The sequence below is a fragment of the Bidens hawaiensis genome, unplaced genomic scaffold (assembly GCF_021521415.1).
Source record: "Bidens hawaiensis isolate Kalapana, Puna unplaced genomic scaffold, B.hawaiensis_p1.1 tig00016560_1, whole genome shotgun sequence".
Classification (NCBI taxonomy): Eukaryota; Viridiplantae; Streptophyta; class Magnoliopsida; order Asterales; family Asteraceae; genus Bidens; species Bidens hawaiensis.
Genome location: NW_027492517.1, coordinates 347,225 through 364,271, shown reverse-complemented (window position 1 = coordinate 364,271; position 17,047 = coordinate 347,225). Strand labels below are relative to the sequence as shown.

The following is a 17,047-nucleotide window of genomic DNA, read 5'->3' as shown; positions in this document are numbered from 1 at the left end:
GATAAGTTACTGTGCACGACCCGTTGAACTCTTTTAAGAAACGTAATAGTTTCGGGGGTAAGACTTGATTTCAAGTTATAATTATTTTCCCTATAAAAGATTCATTTTCAAATGACGAAATTTGATATCGATTTCTCGACTATAGACAATACCCTGATGGACCTCCCTTACATGCGTATATATTACGAGAGGAAAAACTAATTAAAAGACAAGTGCGAAAAGATTGGCACTGTGCCAAAAGAATCATTGTCATTTAATTTGAATCGGTATTTTGATATTAATTTTATTATTGTCTCATTTTTATATATAAGAAAAGATTGGCGCTATGCCACTGTATTACATTTATTTTAGGTGATTTTTAGTTTTGTTATGGTTTTGGAGCCTCATTAGATCGTACATTTTTCTTAGTATATGTAGGAGCATAAACTGAAACATTCTGGAGCTACAAAGATAGTTATTAAATCGTTAGCACCGCATAAAAACATACCTTTTGTAGTAGTTGTTAATACGAATTAGATAAACTCTGTTATAGCTATTTCTGTACATTCAATGTACTCTACGGATAGAGGAATACATAGAGTTGAACATAGTAAAATAAGAAATTGAAAGATTTCGTTGAAATTGTTCGTTTGGAAATTTCCCGAGAGACCAATCATAGGTTCTCTCCATCTGAACAATAGGGCCGTTATGCTCATTACTAAAATTGTTGAAGAGATGAAATATAGCCAAGGTGTACTTTTTTATCCGAGGTTGAATCGATCATCAGAAGAATAATTAGGCTAAAAATTAGGATAAATTCTGGGAAAATCAAACTTCCATCGAAGAGAAGCAAATGAAAGGCTTTCATAAAAATTTTCGTAGAATCGAGAATGAAGTTTTCATTATGTACATGCCAGATCATGAATTAGTAATTGCATCTAATTTCTAAAAAAGTCCCAATTGTTTTTTGGAATGGAATATTTATGGAATCTTCATGAATAAGATCAACCCTTATTCCATGGTATTTACATGAGGTTCTACTGTCTTATTCTTAATAAAGTTCCCGAGATAGCTTAGTTGATCCATGATTTAGGTTTCACTTTTCGTTTGTTTCGAGAAAAATATCGATTTCCGATTCTTTCTTTTTCTCTTAATTCTTTTCCGATCGGGTCACACGTTATTTTACTACGATACTTTTCATGCAAACTAATTTTACTATGCTACTTTCTAAATATTCACATGTTAAGTTTTTCGAAATCTGTTTACAAGAAGATGGTTTTGGTTTCAAATTTCACATATCAGAGCTCAACCACAAAGTCTCAAAAATCAAAACCAAAATTAACATTAAAAGTTGTTGAACATCAAGAATCATTAAAACGAACAAAAATTTGTGATTTAATCAATCAAATTGATGTGTATGAGGCTATAGAATTATCAATCGATTATGAAATTGCATAATATTACGCTCAGTTAAAATTACTCTCAACTGCAATTACACTCTGTACAAAAATTACGATCATAACAAAACTGAAAGACTCTCATAACAAAATTTCCGACCAAAACAAATTGAATTACTTTATCAATTTAATTTTGTTCTACATGCTTACAAAGATAGATGATCAATTGATGTTTGTATTGATTTCATTGCTTATTCTGAATCAGAGTTCGTCAATTTCATGTTATGAATCCTCTGTTCATGTTAAGTCCATAATTGACCTAATTTGACATCTTCCGATCCAAATTTTAGGTTAAATATCAATGTAAATCATTCCTGAACTGATTCAGGATATGCAAACGGTTAATTAGAATGAAAACGAAATTGAATGAATTTACAATTTTGTCACCGCGAGTTTTTGAAATCAAGGACGTGGTATTCTCGTACTTAATGTGTGATAATCAATTATTGTATTGAATCTTTTACATGTATAAGTAATAGAACTTATAGTTTGTTTGTTTGTTTGTTGTGTGCGCGCCAAATAGTGTAAAACTGAAGAAAAATTTATAGTCTACCAAAATGTAAATGAGTTTGTTTTGAGTTTTGAATATAATTCTTGGTTTCTTTGGGTGTCATCTCACTTAGCTTTATTCTAATATGTAGATGAGTGCTTTCAAGTAAACATAACTGAAGGGATAATCAGTTAAAGTGTAGTTTGGGTTTGAACACTAAATTTTGTATTGTTTCTAACATATGATAGATTATCATATATCATAACTGAATCCTGAACATCTATACAAGACATAGTATACTTTTTATCGAACTTGTAAAAGAGTTATGGTGATTTCACCAACAGAATCCAATGTTGGTCTAGATGAAATAGATCCAAGATCTGGCATTTCTTCTTCAACGAAAAATGCAGGTTGTTTAGGTGGAGGCAAAGTATTTTGGTTACCTAACATGAGAACCACCGACGACATAGTTGGCCTATCTTCTGGATGATGTTGCACACATAACAAACCAATATGTATTGATCGAAGTACTTGCGACTCAACAAATGAGGATCGCAAAGATGAGCTCATGATCTCAAGTGACTCCCCTTCATTGTATAGTCTCCATGCCTATGCAACGTCATAAATAAGACATTTTTGCTCATAATCGGGTGATCCCATAGTAACAAAATGTGTTTTTTATGTATAAAAGAACCTAAAACATGTATTCAAACAATCAATTTTCTATAATAAAAGAAAGCGCATAAACCAAAACTTACATGTCCAATAAGAGTATTGTTGTGTTCTTCATGAGAAAATCCTCGGTTTTTCTTCCCACACACAATTTCAAGCACCAATACTCCGAAGCTATACACGTCTGATTTTACTGAGAAATGTCCGTGCAATGCATACTCCGGAGGAATATAGCCACTTCAAATAAGTTTAAAATGAGCATTTATAAATGACAATATTGCAATCAAAAGAGTATATATATTTTTTCTTACTAGGTTCCAACCAATCTGTTGGTATTAGCTTCAGTTTCATGTCCTCTAATCCTTCTTGCAAGACCAAAGTCTGATATCTTTGGGTTCATATCCGTATCCAACAAAATATTGCTAGCTTTTAAGTCTCTATGTATGATTCTTAAGCGTGAATCCTGATGCAAATAAAGAAGCCCGCGTGCAATCCCATGGATAATATGAAAACGACGAGGCCAATCAAGTGTTGAACTTCCAGATACATCTACCAAGAAGTTAGCTTACTAAATTAGTAGGAGCATAACATATTGTACTATATATAGTTAGTGAAAATGTATATCGAACCGAATATAAATGAGTCAAGACTCTTGTTCGCCATGTATTCATATATCAACATTCTTTCATTTTCCTGAATGCAATATCCCATAAGCTTTACAAGATTTCTATGTTGCAGTTTGGCAATGAATTTAACTTCATTCTTGAACTCATCTAGCCCTTGTGTTGAAGTTTCAGACAACCGTTTCACAGCTATTTCTTGTCCATTGTCTAACACGCCCTAAAGATCCCATTTATGTTAAATGTAATCATCAATATATTTTAACGTAACATGAACATATATTGATAATAGTACCTTGTAAACTGGACCAAACCCACCTTCACCAAGCTTATTATTGAGAGAGAAGTTGTTAGTAGACTTAGCAATGATGGACAGGCTATAAGACGACAACTCCTTATCTTCCTTACCGCTCTCGTTGGTATAGTTCACATCACGGGTTGGTACCAGACCTGCAAAGTCGGATAAAGTGTGTTTACTCAATATCTAGTTTTAAACCCTTTACAAAAGAGAGAGATTGTTTGGGTCACCTAGCATTGTCTTGTAAGATCTTTTCTTCTTTCTCCATGCTAAATATAGTGCTAGAATCAGGCAAACGAGAATCAAACCAAGTGAAGTTGGCACGGCTATTATGACCGTTTGGTTCTTGTTAGAACCGTGTTCCTGGGCTCTAGGACCTTCAATCCAAATGAATATAAAATTATAAACACAACTGTATTGTTATTATTTGAAATTAGATAGATCATGAAGTTTTTCATATATACTAAGCCTTACTTGGTAGCTGAGAGGCATGCATTCTTAAGTATAGTGATTGAGTTCCATCATTTGCGCGTATATCCATTAGATCACCGAACCATAGCAAGCATCCTCTTCCTCCGTTTCTAATATCTGAATTAGCATACGCCACACACGAGCAATTCCTCCTGCAGGTCACTTCACATTCGGCAAGTGTCATGCTCTGGTTGTACCATGAGTGATTGCTGTCAGAGAATTGTACACCTGATATATTACGAAAAATATCTCCATACCCGCATGCTAACGGTTGAATCCGCCGACACCCACTCGACCAATCTGTTTTGTCCCATTCTTCATGGCTTCTTGGTTGAAAACCTTCAAGGCAATTACAAGCAGGGGCGTTACTAATGTCACAGACTCCATTAGGACCGCAGATGGAATATCGTGCACAGTTATCATTTCTTGCCGTTGAATATTGTTTCCAACTTTGTGTACGATTGATCCAATTCTAGTATTCGATATTTCCATCTGGATCCAAACGCATCCTGAAAACAAGTGAGTTGTTCACAAGTTTATATTCAAAGTATCTTTGTGTCTCATTGAACTCAAACAATATTGAGCTCTCACCTAAATTAGGCATCCCATTAAAAGTAACCCCATTCCATGGTCCGAATCTTGACCATGAAACAACCTGCTTCTCACGCATTTGCGGATACCCATCTGGATCCACCTGAAGAACATATGGACCCGCAGACGGGTCATCATCACTCTTCCATGAAGTCAAGTGTCTATCCTTTCCCGTTATCAAGTCTACACCGATTCTCATTCCGGAGAGAAGAGTGTCTCCAGGATGATCAAAACTTTGCCAAATTGAAATTCCCTGGTCCAGTAAAACAAGATTTCCAGTATCTAGCAGCTGTGCCACTAAACTAACAGATCCCGACGAATTTGTCGACCAGATTACCGTGTTATTACCGTTGAGAAGTTGTAATCCAGCTTGGCTAACTCTGAGCTCACCAGATGTATTGATTAATGGGGTCTCTTTGTTGGCTACCCACACCACCGTGCAAGTAGATATCTTCTTGTACCATATTCCAACATACCGATTCTTCGAAGTGCCACTGCCAGGGCTAAAGAACCCAAGTTCGAAATTTTCGCCAGCAGAAATAATGGTATTGCCATCTTTGATGATTTGATTTATTGCTATAGTGTCTACTGCTGCACAAGTTATTAAGATTTGGATTAGAGCACCAGAGTGTAAGAATAATAAGGCTAGCTTCTCCATAATCCAAGTTATCAAGTTTGAAATTATGTGTGTTTAAGCATAAACGACTTGGACCAAAAGTGCCGAAAGTTTGTGGGGTGGGGCCCAGCTTGATATCTAGAGTCCAAACAAATTAGAAATAAATGGCCCAAGTAAACGCAATTGACTAACTCTTCTTTATTCCACCACGCGGTTTAACACCATTGGAAATTTGGAATAAGTTAGTTATTAATTATTCAAATTTGAGGGGCCATATGCCTAAAAGTCCATACTCGACACATGTGGATTGATATTCTAGAAACAATCGTTCAAAGCAAACCCAACGACCCGATGCGGACCTCTGCCTTTGGCCATGGGGATTGGGGTCTACCTCACTATATCATTAAAAAAAATAGTGTTATATATACGATAAAATCGTAACCGGCCATCATAATATATTGTAAATGGAAAAGAGTAAAAGATGACGAGAGAAAAAATGGAATTGCAGTGGTGATACATTATGTTTGGCAGGAAACTTTTAGGAGCTTTTGGAAGCTTCAAGCTTTTAAGAAAAATTGCCTACTTAATTAAAAATCTTATTTGGTTCAAGGAGTTTAAAGTTTTTAGGTTAAGAGAAAAAACTTAAAGCTTAAAGCTTCTACTAGTAGCGTTTAGAAAGAGCTACAAGCTTTTAGTATTTTAATTTACTTAAATAACATTCCAAAATAAATAAATTTACTATTATTGTTTTTAGTTATGCCCATTTTAGTAATTTTATACATTTTATTAAAACCTATAGCTACTCTGCCAAACATCTAAATATATCTAAAAAGCTACAGCTTCCAGCTACAACTACCAGCTAGTTTTGCCAAACATACCCGAAGTGAAAGATGAAGATGCCTAGTGGAGAAATTGCATATTTTTTATTTGGTGGTAGTAAATTACTTGGATGCTCACTGTGGTGTACATCAATTGCACGTATGCTTCTTTATTTTATAAAATTACACGTACTCTCCCCAATAGTATGTAAATCGTAGCAAGTATGGCCCTTGAGTGGATGACCGCTAGTTTTTTAGTTAAGTGTGTGTAAATTTACTAGAAAAACCTTATTTTAATAAAAAGAAACAATAAAAAAATCAATTAATAAAACACAATTAAAATCAATTTACAAAAAGTAAAAATAAGATCAAATAACAATAAATTCATTGTAACACCCATCCTAAAATGTTCTGTCTCTTAAATCACCAATATGATTTAGGCTTAGATTGTTGCGGATCAGATGAAAACTGCACAGTTAAATATGCTAAGATGGGAGTAAAACTAGGGTGGGTAACCTACTCGGAAGGCTCCACCTGGACAACAAATAATATTCTGTAAGTTTGTGGATGGAAAATCCAATAAGGGTAAAGTGGACAATATTAATGGTATAAGAAGTCGGATGTTGAATATAGAATGGTAAGGATTATAGGTGGGTCCACAGTTTTAATGTGCTTCCTAGAAAAACTTTTAGTCTATAGCAGAAAAGGCGAGGAGTGGCATGTTAAAAGACATAGGAGTTGGCTATCTAGCGGTGGATGAAGAGCTGGCAATTCGTGTCTTAACAGATAAGCAATGATACGCTTAACACAAGTACCAAACATGAATATAACTCATTTAACTATTTATATGTCCTGACTATAGGACTGTTTTAAGTTTCATATACCAATAAGGAAAAATCATGAATTCTAGCATATTAATTTCAATATTTTAAGAAATTAAAAAAATCACATACCACACATTTTTGTTTAACATATCTTATCGTGTCTTAAACGGGGAAGTATGCCTATAGCTTATGACTGTATTGAACCTGGCTTTTATAAATAAATATTAAATAAAATTTCGATGCAATATTTTTTGTTATGCTAAGTGTCTCACGTAAATGTAGTGCACATGGCACATATCCGTTGCAAAGTTCGAGGCAAGCATCACATACATCATAGACATGATTCTTGGGAAAGCAAATGCCTAAAATAAACTTAAATGGGTCTTGACATGCGCACTCGTAAAGTTTTATCGAGGTTCTAAAGTTGTCATAGTGACCTCATTAACGGAGATCTCGTAACCATTAGGCATAAAACCTTCAGCAAAATATGCAGGTTGTTTTGGCGGAGGCAATGCTCCATCTTGATCAAACATCAAAGCCACAGATAACATGGTGGGCCTATCCTTTGGATGATGTTGCACACATAAAAGACCAATATGTATTGCCCGAAGTACTTCATAGTCGACACATGACTCACGCATATGTGCACTTAACTCAAGGGCCATGCCTTTTTCATAGAGTCTCCATGCCTAAAATAAATAAATAAAATTAACTAGATTCATCTCCGTTAGGTACCAAAGAAAACTATGGAATTTGTATAAGTAACTTACATGTGTAAGAAGGTTATCATTGTCTTTCTCGCGAGAGAATCCTCTATTTGTCTTCCCACTTATAATCTCTAGCACAATAACCCCAAAACTAAATACATCTGATTTCTCAGAAAAAGTTCCGTCTACAGCATACTCTGGTGCTATATAACCCCTAAATAATAATAAAGATTTCATTAAGCATACGACTAAACTAATGTGTATCATATTTAGAAAGTTGTTTGATTTATGGATTCTTACAAAGTCCCAACTACCCTCTTCGTGTTTGCTTCATTTTCTTGATCTCTAAACATTCTAGCGAGACCAAAGTCGGATATCTTTGGATTCATGTCAGCATCCAACAAAATATTGCTAGCTTTAAGATCTCGATGGACAATTTTAAACCTAGAATCATGATGAAGATAAAGAAGCCCTCGAGAAATCCCATGGATGATGTGAAAACGATAAGACCAATCTAGTGTTAAACTTCTAATTTTATCTTGCCAATATAAGTTATTAACATAATTAAGTAATGTGGTTGAGATTACTGAAAATTTGAAATGCAAGGCAGAAAATAAACAATGTATAAAGAGTCTTACCAAAAATGAATGAGTCGAGGCTCTTGTTTGGCATGTATTCGTAAATCAACATGCATTCATCTCCTTCGTTACAATAACCCAAAAGCTTTACAAGGTTTCGATGTTGAACTTTTGCTATAAATTTAAGTTCATTCTTGAACTCGTTAACTCCTTGTCTTGATGTTTTTGATAGCTTCTTCACCGCTATTTCTCGTCCATCATCCAACACACCCTGTGGATTATAATCCAAGTAACAATTACCATCAAGAAAGAACACATATATGTTTCTACTTACATATTTGTTTAACGTTACTACCATGTAAACCGGGCCGAAACCACCTTCTCCAAGCTTCTTGTCATTGGAGAAATCCTCAGTATACTTTGATATTTCAGCCAGGCTAAAATATGATAACTCTGTATCATCGTCATGTTGGCTCTCCATCCTATGATCGTCGTTAATGGTTTGAATTGGTTCATCTACAAACGTACATGATAAACCAAAACGCTACAAGTTAAAGAACAACTAGTATCTAGAATTATTATATATGTTTCCACACTTTCTTGATGAATAACAAATTAAATCAATCAAAACATTACTAAAATAAAAACCTTAGCAATAGTCCACCTATAGCATATATACATTTAAGTGAAACAAAAACCGTAAGAAAAATTATGGGAAAAACCACCATTGCATATTTATAAAATAGCTCTTGACAACTTATCACACAACTAATCAGTTAATCATCAACTAACTAAGATGGTAAATCGTAAGCTAAAATTTTAGCCAACCCAATAAATTTGAAAAGTAAAGTGAGGTTCATTAAAAAAAAGAAAAAAGAAATCAATTAAGATAACATACAAGTAGATCGTGAGCTACATTTAGCCAAACTTTTTAACCATCATTTTTTTTAACAGCGGCGTATTCGGGCTCACTAGCATGCCTCTTCAAAACCCATGTGTATGGATATATACACGTCCATTGTTAGTTTAACGCTCGAAGAAGACGCCAAGTTGTTTCAAAAAGAAACTTACTAGCTCGTAAAACCCGTTGACTTGCTTTTCAGGAGAAATTCGTTGACAATAAGATTTAAATCCGGGTTTGAGGTCTCATTAAAAGTTTGAAAGAAACACCAAGTTCTGGCTAAGTTTTTTGGTCAACATGTTATTTTTAGCAAATTTAAAATCCTATTTTTAATTGTCTTGAACGTGGCCACAAGGAAGTCAGTATTGGTGTATTTCTATGCGACGCGTGGTCTGACTACGTAGACACGTGTCTAGTGTATTGAATTGATTTTTTTCTGTAAAACAATAAAATTGATAACTAACTTGTTAATTTTTCCCAGAACTATATTTTATTTTCTAGTCAACAAATTTACTGTTTGAAAACGAAGTAGTCATACCTGGTGTTTTCCCGATGTATCTTCTCTTCTTGTTCCAAGCATACATGATTGCTAAAATCAAGATTGCAATAAGCAAACAAGATGATATCGACACCGCAACTATGACAACTCGCCTCTTTTTGTTGGAACTAGGTTTGGAGGTAGATTCTTTAACTGAGTAGCAAAATCATGAAGAAAATAAATTAGGAGAAATGACCAACCTGTCCATTTGATCATTAGATGTTGACAAAATGTCCAGTTGGTTAATCAATTCCTATATTATCCACCTTAAAACCATAACGAGATTTTTAATCATCCAGATTCGACCACTTGTCCAAAAATATGTCGGACACTGAATAAATCTTATCAAACGCCAAAATAAATCTTTTCAGGGGTCAAAATAATCCAGGCCTTATCAATCGCCAAAATAAATCTTTTCAGGGGCCAAAACAATCCAGACGGCTCCAACGATCTAAAAGAATAACAAATGGTTTTATGACGCATGGCGTTATCTAGTTAGTTAAAAGTCATGTCGAGTAATGATTAAAAGTGGTCGGGTTAACAAGTTTTAGAGCAAACATATTACTGAATTAGTCGAATAAATAAACATTTTGTCCACATAATTAACCCGTAAGTTAATTATAGACCCAAAGAATCAATATGAAAATAATCTAGCTAGCTAGCTTACTTGTTAAGTCGGATATGGCCATTCTTACGTAAAGATCTTGGCTTTCATCAACAGTTCGAACATCAACTAAATCATCAAACCATAACAAGCATCCGCTTCCACCCCTCCTGACATCTAAACTCGCATACGCAGTACACGAGCAATTGCTCTTGCAAGCTCTCGCACATTCGGCAAGTGTCATACTCCTATTGAACCATGAACGCCGAGTATCTGGAAGCTTAACGTTTTTAAACACTCGAAAACCATCCCCGTTTGGACAATCTAAAGGCGTTCGACGCCGACACCCACTTGACCACTCGGTTGCACTCCATTCGTCAGGGTTTCGTGCTTCAAAACCTTCCATGCAACTGCAAGCCGGTGAGTTGTTTGGGTTGCACCTTCCATTTGGACCGCATACGTTGAACCGGCTACATATATCATTAATTGCGTTCCAGTATGGAAGCCACTCCTGGGTTCGGTTAACCCAGTTGAGCCGTGTGAAGTAGCCTTCAGGGTTAGCGTAGACACGTGATGGGACTTTAGAATTAACAAGTGCAAACCTGTAGTACACCTCTTTATCATCGAAAACAAATTCGTGTGTAATTATCGATCTCGGTCCATGGTTAGGCATTCCGTTGAATGTGTTACCGTTCCAAGGTCCGTATCTCGCTATTGGAACGGAACCTTGATCTTGGAACAACTGAGGGAACCCGTTGGTATCCATGAACGCTACAAACACACCTGGTGAAGGATCGTCGAGGCTCTTCCACGGCCTCCATCGCCTATCAAATCCAGAGACTAGGTCCTTCCCGAATTTCATACCGGGAAGGAACGTGTCTCCAGGATAATCAAAACTCTCCCAAATAGAACTTTCCTGGCTATCTCCCTTAACAACCAGATTTCCGGAATTTAAAAGTTGTGCCACCGGAGATCTGGTTGTGGGAGATACCAGGATCGTGTTAGATGACCAGACAGTGGTGTTGTTGCTACTAGAAATAACCAATAAGGATCCGTTGGTGGTAAGTCTAAAGACACCAGACGAATCTTTTATTGGTGTTTCTCTATTAGCAACCCACACCACTGTCCGTGGGGATATGTTTTTATACCATATCCCCAAGTACCGGTTTCTAGAGCTTCCGGGACTAAAGAAACCGAGTACGTACATTTCATTAGCAGAAACAAGGGTATCGCCGTCTCGGATGACTTGATCAGCTGTTATGGTGTCTACTGCTGCACAAGTTATGATCGAGATTGAGATTATAACACCAGAGAATAACAAGTAGTTTAGCTTCTCCATTGTCGGATTTGCTCATCGGGATTATGTGGTTTTAAGCATAAAGTCGTCCACTTAATATTTAGAAGTAAATGGTCCAAGTAAACGCACTTGACTTTACTCTTTTTTTCACCTGACACAATGGAAAAATATCATATATGTCCAAATTTGAATGTTGGTAATTTGTATGACTGAGTCATACTGGGAGCAATCAGAGATAGTATCGTATTGAATATGTGTAGAAAAAACAAAATAGGAGGAAATACCAACAATATCTATAAACCATAATATATTTTATCGAATTTAATTACAAAATATTGATAAAGAATTTGTATTATAATAGTATAAATGTTATAATGACTTTACTTTTGAGTATTCTTCTAATAGGATGACACTTTTGTTTGATGTATACTAATTCAAATTCACGATACACAAAGTTTGAGTAGACAATGAAGCATTCTGAACGATCAACTAATAACAACATAAAATCTACATTTTATACAATTATACTTAGAAGTTAAAATATTACAATATAAAGAATCTCACTTATTTAAACCCTTGAGATTCATATTTAAACCCTTGTGGCAAGAATATAACAATGATGATTGAGGAACTTAAAAAAAACAACAATCATGGAAGCAAGAATGAAGAGTGTAACCCTAGATGAAGTTTCACCTTCTTTACATTGCTTTATTCTCCAAAAATGACCTAAAAAGAATAAACGCTTGTCTCGGGCGATGCAATGGAACTTCATGTCCCGCACCCGCTATTGTCACAAATGTTAACCCGTCATATATTTGGCTCCACCCGGCAACCTAACCAAAACATCATTAGAAATTAATATACATAAAATCATGTAAATTCATACATTTTAATTTTTAAATTTATAAATGTAACTAAAAATGTTACCTTTCCATTATCATACCATGGATACCAATTGGCAATTGTTGAAAGATTTAACGCGTCCATTGAGTATCTTGTTGCAGTGACTGGAACCACTGCATCAGTGTCACCACTGCAAGATGTAAGTAATTAAAAAGCGTGCATTTTGTTAATTAAGCATCTTTATAACGAACATTTTTATAATGTGAAACTGCACCTGAATACCCATATACGTAAACCATCAGTTATGAGTTCCTTGTAGGTGGGAAGCATTGAGAGTGGAGAATCGGTCCAACGCTCACCGGCTATATCACTACAATTTAAGGAAATGTCATCATAATTCGATCTTAAGAGGGGCGCAAATATGTTAAAGTTTTAAAATTATATAGTAAACGACAATTTTAGTTCATATGGTTTTGGCTTTAGTCCGGTTCTAATTTGACTTCTCCTGTCCATTAGTTCAAATTCTAATTAGAGCTCAACGTCCTTTTTTCATATAACTTTTTGTGAAAAGACAAAAATTCCCTTATTTCAGTTTCTTATCAGCTAAAGATAAACATCTAACACCGGTTTTTCTTAATGTGTTAACTTTTGTGAAAAGAACAAAAAGATTATCATGCTTCGGTAAGTCAGACGTCTTAATACTGTTTTTCTTTAGTTAACTCTTTTGAAAGAACGAAATGCCCATGTTTTAGTTTCTTCTCAATTAAAGCCAAGCATCAAACAACAACGTTTGTTTTTTCATGTTAACATTTTTTGTGTAAAGACAAAAATGCTCTTGTTTTGGTTTCTTTTCAATTAAAGGTGGGCATCTAACACCCTTTGTCTATTAATTTGTTTACTTTTTGTGAAAAGAGAAAAATGCTCTTTCCTCACAATTAAAGCTAGGCATCTAGCATTGTTTTTCTATTAATTTTAATTGTTAAAGAGTTAAATGCCCCTATTTCAATTTCTTCTCAATTAAAGCCGGGCATTTTATCTTTTCTCTAAAAGTTGACAGAAGAAAGAACAAACATTGTTATATGTCCGGCGTTAATTGAGAAGAAACCGAAACCAACAGTTTGAAAAAGCCAAATTCAAACTAGAAGACTAAACGGGACTGTTTGGCCAAACCACAAGAACTAAATCCAAAGCCGTTAATATGCACCCGCATGTTTTCCATGGATATGAAAGCTTAGTTATGTTGGCATGAAACGCCTTTTGAACTTCAGGAAGATTGAAGTACATATTTGCATACTTCTCGGTGCATGGATCATACGCTCCACGCATCCATGGCTGTTCATAAAACATTTAACATTTTCAAATACAAACCAATATGAACCTTTCACATTTTAATCATTGATTTTGTATGATATATCTAAAACAAAAGTCTAATGTAACTTAACTTACATATCTGCCTCTTGGTTTTATTGATGAGGTGTAATTACAGGGCTTTGAGTATATGCTATAATGGTCAATATATCCTTGTTCCATTTCAGCAGTTCTTAGAGCTTTAATGCATCCAATGGGTGGATGCTCAGAGGAACTCCCCAAGCATTCTTTCTGAAGTGATTTATAAGTCGAATCCGATATTAAACCGTTGGCCCACCAGTACTCGAATGTGCCAACATAATCATTGTAATCATCGGTAACACCATTTCCCACCTAAAAAGAAATTATTAAAAGTTGAATTATAATGAATGATGGATGTTGGCTTTTTATTATAAATTTGTAGTTCAGTTTATTGTTATACCATGAAGCCCTTGAGGTTAATAACTGGATTCGTTACTCCTTTGTTTCTTTGGTAAATAAGTTGAGATAATTGAGGAACATAATGACCTGATTTGGATTATTAAATATTCATTAGAACGCGACACTAACCCAAACATTATCCAAGCCCAGAAATCGTGTCAGACACGTGAACCCGATAACAAGTTAACAACCTGTTTGACCCAAAAGTTTTTTTTACCGTTTTCATATATTAATTAATTAAATTTACACAAATAGAACCCAAAAAAATCCGAGTGTATACGAAATGATTGCATTTCAAATTTTGGCATAGCATACCCAACTCATATATGGTGGACCAATTTATATTATTTCATAGAACACATTTTAAAAAAATAAATAAAAGGGTTAAACGGGTCAACCTGAACCCACCGGTTTGACACGAACATGACCCGTTAAGCTAAACAGGTTCATGGGTTTGACCCGTTCATATGAAATCCAAACCTGCATAACTTTCTCCAGCAATGTAAAAATCTCTATACTTGTATTCAGGGAATCTTTCAAACCAATTAACAAGAAACACATATGAATCTTCAGCTACAAAAAAAAGTATAAATTAACAAACTTTATGCAGCCTAATCGAAAAGCGAGAACTTTCTTATTACAAATTAACAAACTTTACCGGTTCTTGCATCACCAACGGTATACAAATCTGATGTAGTGTTTGAATATGAATAACCAACTCCAGCTGGTGATTCAAGAAACAACAAATTTGCCACTGTCAAGTTAAAGAATCAAGATCAATCACACAACTAGTGAAATCAACATAAAAAAAAACGTTATGCTTTTCATATTACAAATTACATACATTTGTTCCAAGAATAATGGTTTGTGAAAAGAGTCTTCCCATCAGAATTAATATGTAAAGGACCAATTTCTTCAGCAGCACCATAAGCAACAGAAGAACAACCCGGACCGCCATTGAGCCATAACAAGAGTGGTCTTGATTTCGGGTCAAGATTCGCGGGTGACTCAGTCAACCAATAAAATAGAGCCCTCCCATTTTGTTGGTTCACAGTTACATAACCTGAGTATTGTGAGAAATCAACATTTGGTGGCTGCCCGGGTAGCCGATCAATCTTGTCGTTTTCTCGATCCGATAACGAGTTACAAGTTCCAAGAAGAAACAAGAAACAAAATGCAAAGAATAAGAATGAATTAGCCATGAATGTAATGAGAATAATAACACTGATCCCAATAGTATTTATTTATGGGTTAGTTAAAGAATAAGATGAAGAGACATATTGATATATGATATATGACATTCTTTGGAATCGATCAATGTGAATGATGAAACCTATAACATAGCTAGAATACTCTTGTGCTTTTGTGGAATGTTTATCTAGACTTTGCTAAAAAGCTGAGACAAAACACATGAGGGAGGATAAAAAGGTGAATGAAAAATGACCCACAAAAGAAATATGGAAAAAGATGAAAACAATGTAGCAAACAAGACCACTATTTCAAAAAGATGACATGCATGTGTGAGTGGCTATAGAAGGAGATTGGTGCAAAGGGGTTGACAAAAGCACAATTTTTTTCTTTCTTGACTTAGACAAATTATTATTTATTGGTTAAGACTTTTAAGAATATTCTAAGTGGTGTGTGCTGTGTGCAGGATGCAAATAGTATGTTAGGTACAGTTTCTTTGGAGCATCTGGTTGAGTAGTTAATAGGTGCACATGGCTGAAGAAGCTAACAAGGTTGATAGAACACGAATGAAATGATATAATATGCAGGAAAAAAGTTGGTTGTTTTATTATGGATCTGGTTTGTTTGGAAGAGGGATTTTAAAGTAAAGATTAATAAATTAACTATGCTACTAAAAATGTAAACTAAGGAAGGTGAGAATGATGTATTCTGTATGCCAATATGTCATGACCATTTATGACTAAGAATATGTTTTGGTTTGGTTGAATTTGTTAAGTATATAATGAATTAAAATGTTTTACAATAAAAACATAAATCACTCTAGGGACTGCTTGTGCCAGTTGTCATTCTTCGCTTGTTATCAGCTCGCTACTCAATCGGATATTAGGGTTCATAAATAGGGGGTCATTCAATCGTTTATCGTTCATTTTGTAATTCCTTCTGTAATTGTTTCCATTTCTCAGTCGTTTAATTAATACGTTTTTTATTCATTCAGTTTCATCATTCTCCGAGTGATTTTGTAACACCCCAACCCGGAGCAGGCTGGCGTGTCACTATTACCGATATCAAATCAACGCCACAACCCAAAATACAACAAAAATTAATGCAACCTACGTCATATTATTAAACAAAATGAATTAACTTTTAGAAGCTTGAACTTCATTTTTTTATCTCTCATCACTAAATTCCCAGAATCCCGGATTACCTGAAAACAAAACAAGAAAACACGGCTGAGCCAAAAATTGCCCAGTAACGGAAAGAACAATAGTATAGGTAAGGACAGACGTAAGAGAATAAATATACGAACTTCAATTCAAACTCGAAACCAACTTTTTTACTGAAACATATACTTAATAAAATTCGGATGTATGATCCGACCCTTGGCCAGAACATGGTCAAACGCATGCGGAAATATATCAGAACTATAACAAAAACACCCAGAGCCAGAAACATATAACTTGTAACATAAAATGTGTGACGTGTAACATATAACGTGTAACATTTAACTGAACTATAATTAAATGCGAAACATAATCCGATACACGATCGGGACGTAATCTGAATATACTCAAATTTAATCAAATGCATATACTCATATCAAAACGGACCAGAAATATAGCGAAACAAAATATAATTACTAATATACACGACGATGATGTTAAAATAAATAGGTCGTGTAATACGGAAGCACCCAGAGCCTAAACAGAGGGGTACACAGCTAGCTAGTCCATGCACCAAGGAGACGGTGTGGGTGGCGTGCACACATTG

At 34.9% G+C, this 17,047-nt stretch overlaps 1 protein-coding gene and 1 pseudogene across 3 annotated transcripts; both read right to left on the bottom strand.

The window, feature by feature from the left end:
• Positions 1-1,983: 1,983 nt before the first annotated feature.
• LOC143551687 (uncharacterized) lies at positions 1,984-11,674 on the bottom strand (annotated as a pseudogene). The gene is made up of 14 exons (XR_013138542.1): positions 10,228-11,674; positions 9,561-9,713; positions 8,477-8,637; positions 8,182-8,392; positions 7,844-8,081; positions 7,607-7,757; positions 7,250-7,525; positions 3,991-5,263; positions 3,747-3,893; positions 3,514-3,668; positions 3,228-3,438; positions 2,910-3,147; positions 2,685-2,835; positions 1,984-2,535 (listed from the first exon to the last, which is right to left on the bottom strand). The product of XR_013138542.1 is annotated as an uncharacterized LOC143551687 (transcript).
• Positions 11,675-11,952: 278 nt separating this feature from the next.
• On the bottom strand, positions 11,953-15,952 carry LOC143551697 (serine carboxypeptidase-like 27). 2 transcript variants are annotated; one of them, XM_077042081.1, is made up of 9 exons: positions 14,937-15,952; positions 14,751-14,846; positions 14,573-14,665; positions 14,094-14,179; positions 13,751-14,005; positions 13,509-13,636; positions 12,579-12,674; positions 12,405-12,494; positions 11,953-12,294 (listed from the first exon to the last, which is right to left on the bottom strand). In XM_077042081.1, the coding sequence occupies exons 1-9, from the start codon at positions 15,292-15,294 to the stop codon at positions 12,261-12,263; spliced, it is 1,236 nt and encodes a 411-aa protein (XP_076898196.1). In that variant the 5' UTR covers positions 15,295-15,952; the 3' UTR covers positions 11,953-12,260. The 2 variants fall into 2 exon arrangements, with proteins under 2 accessions (XP_076898196.1, XP_076898195.1); XM_077042080.1 differs by having other exon boundaries at positions 11,956-12,294; positions 12,389-12,494.
• Between the last annotated feature and the right edge of the window lie 1,095 nt (positions 15,953-17,047).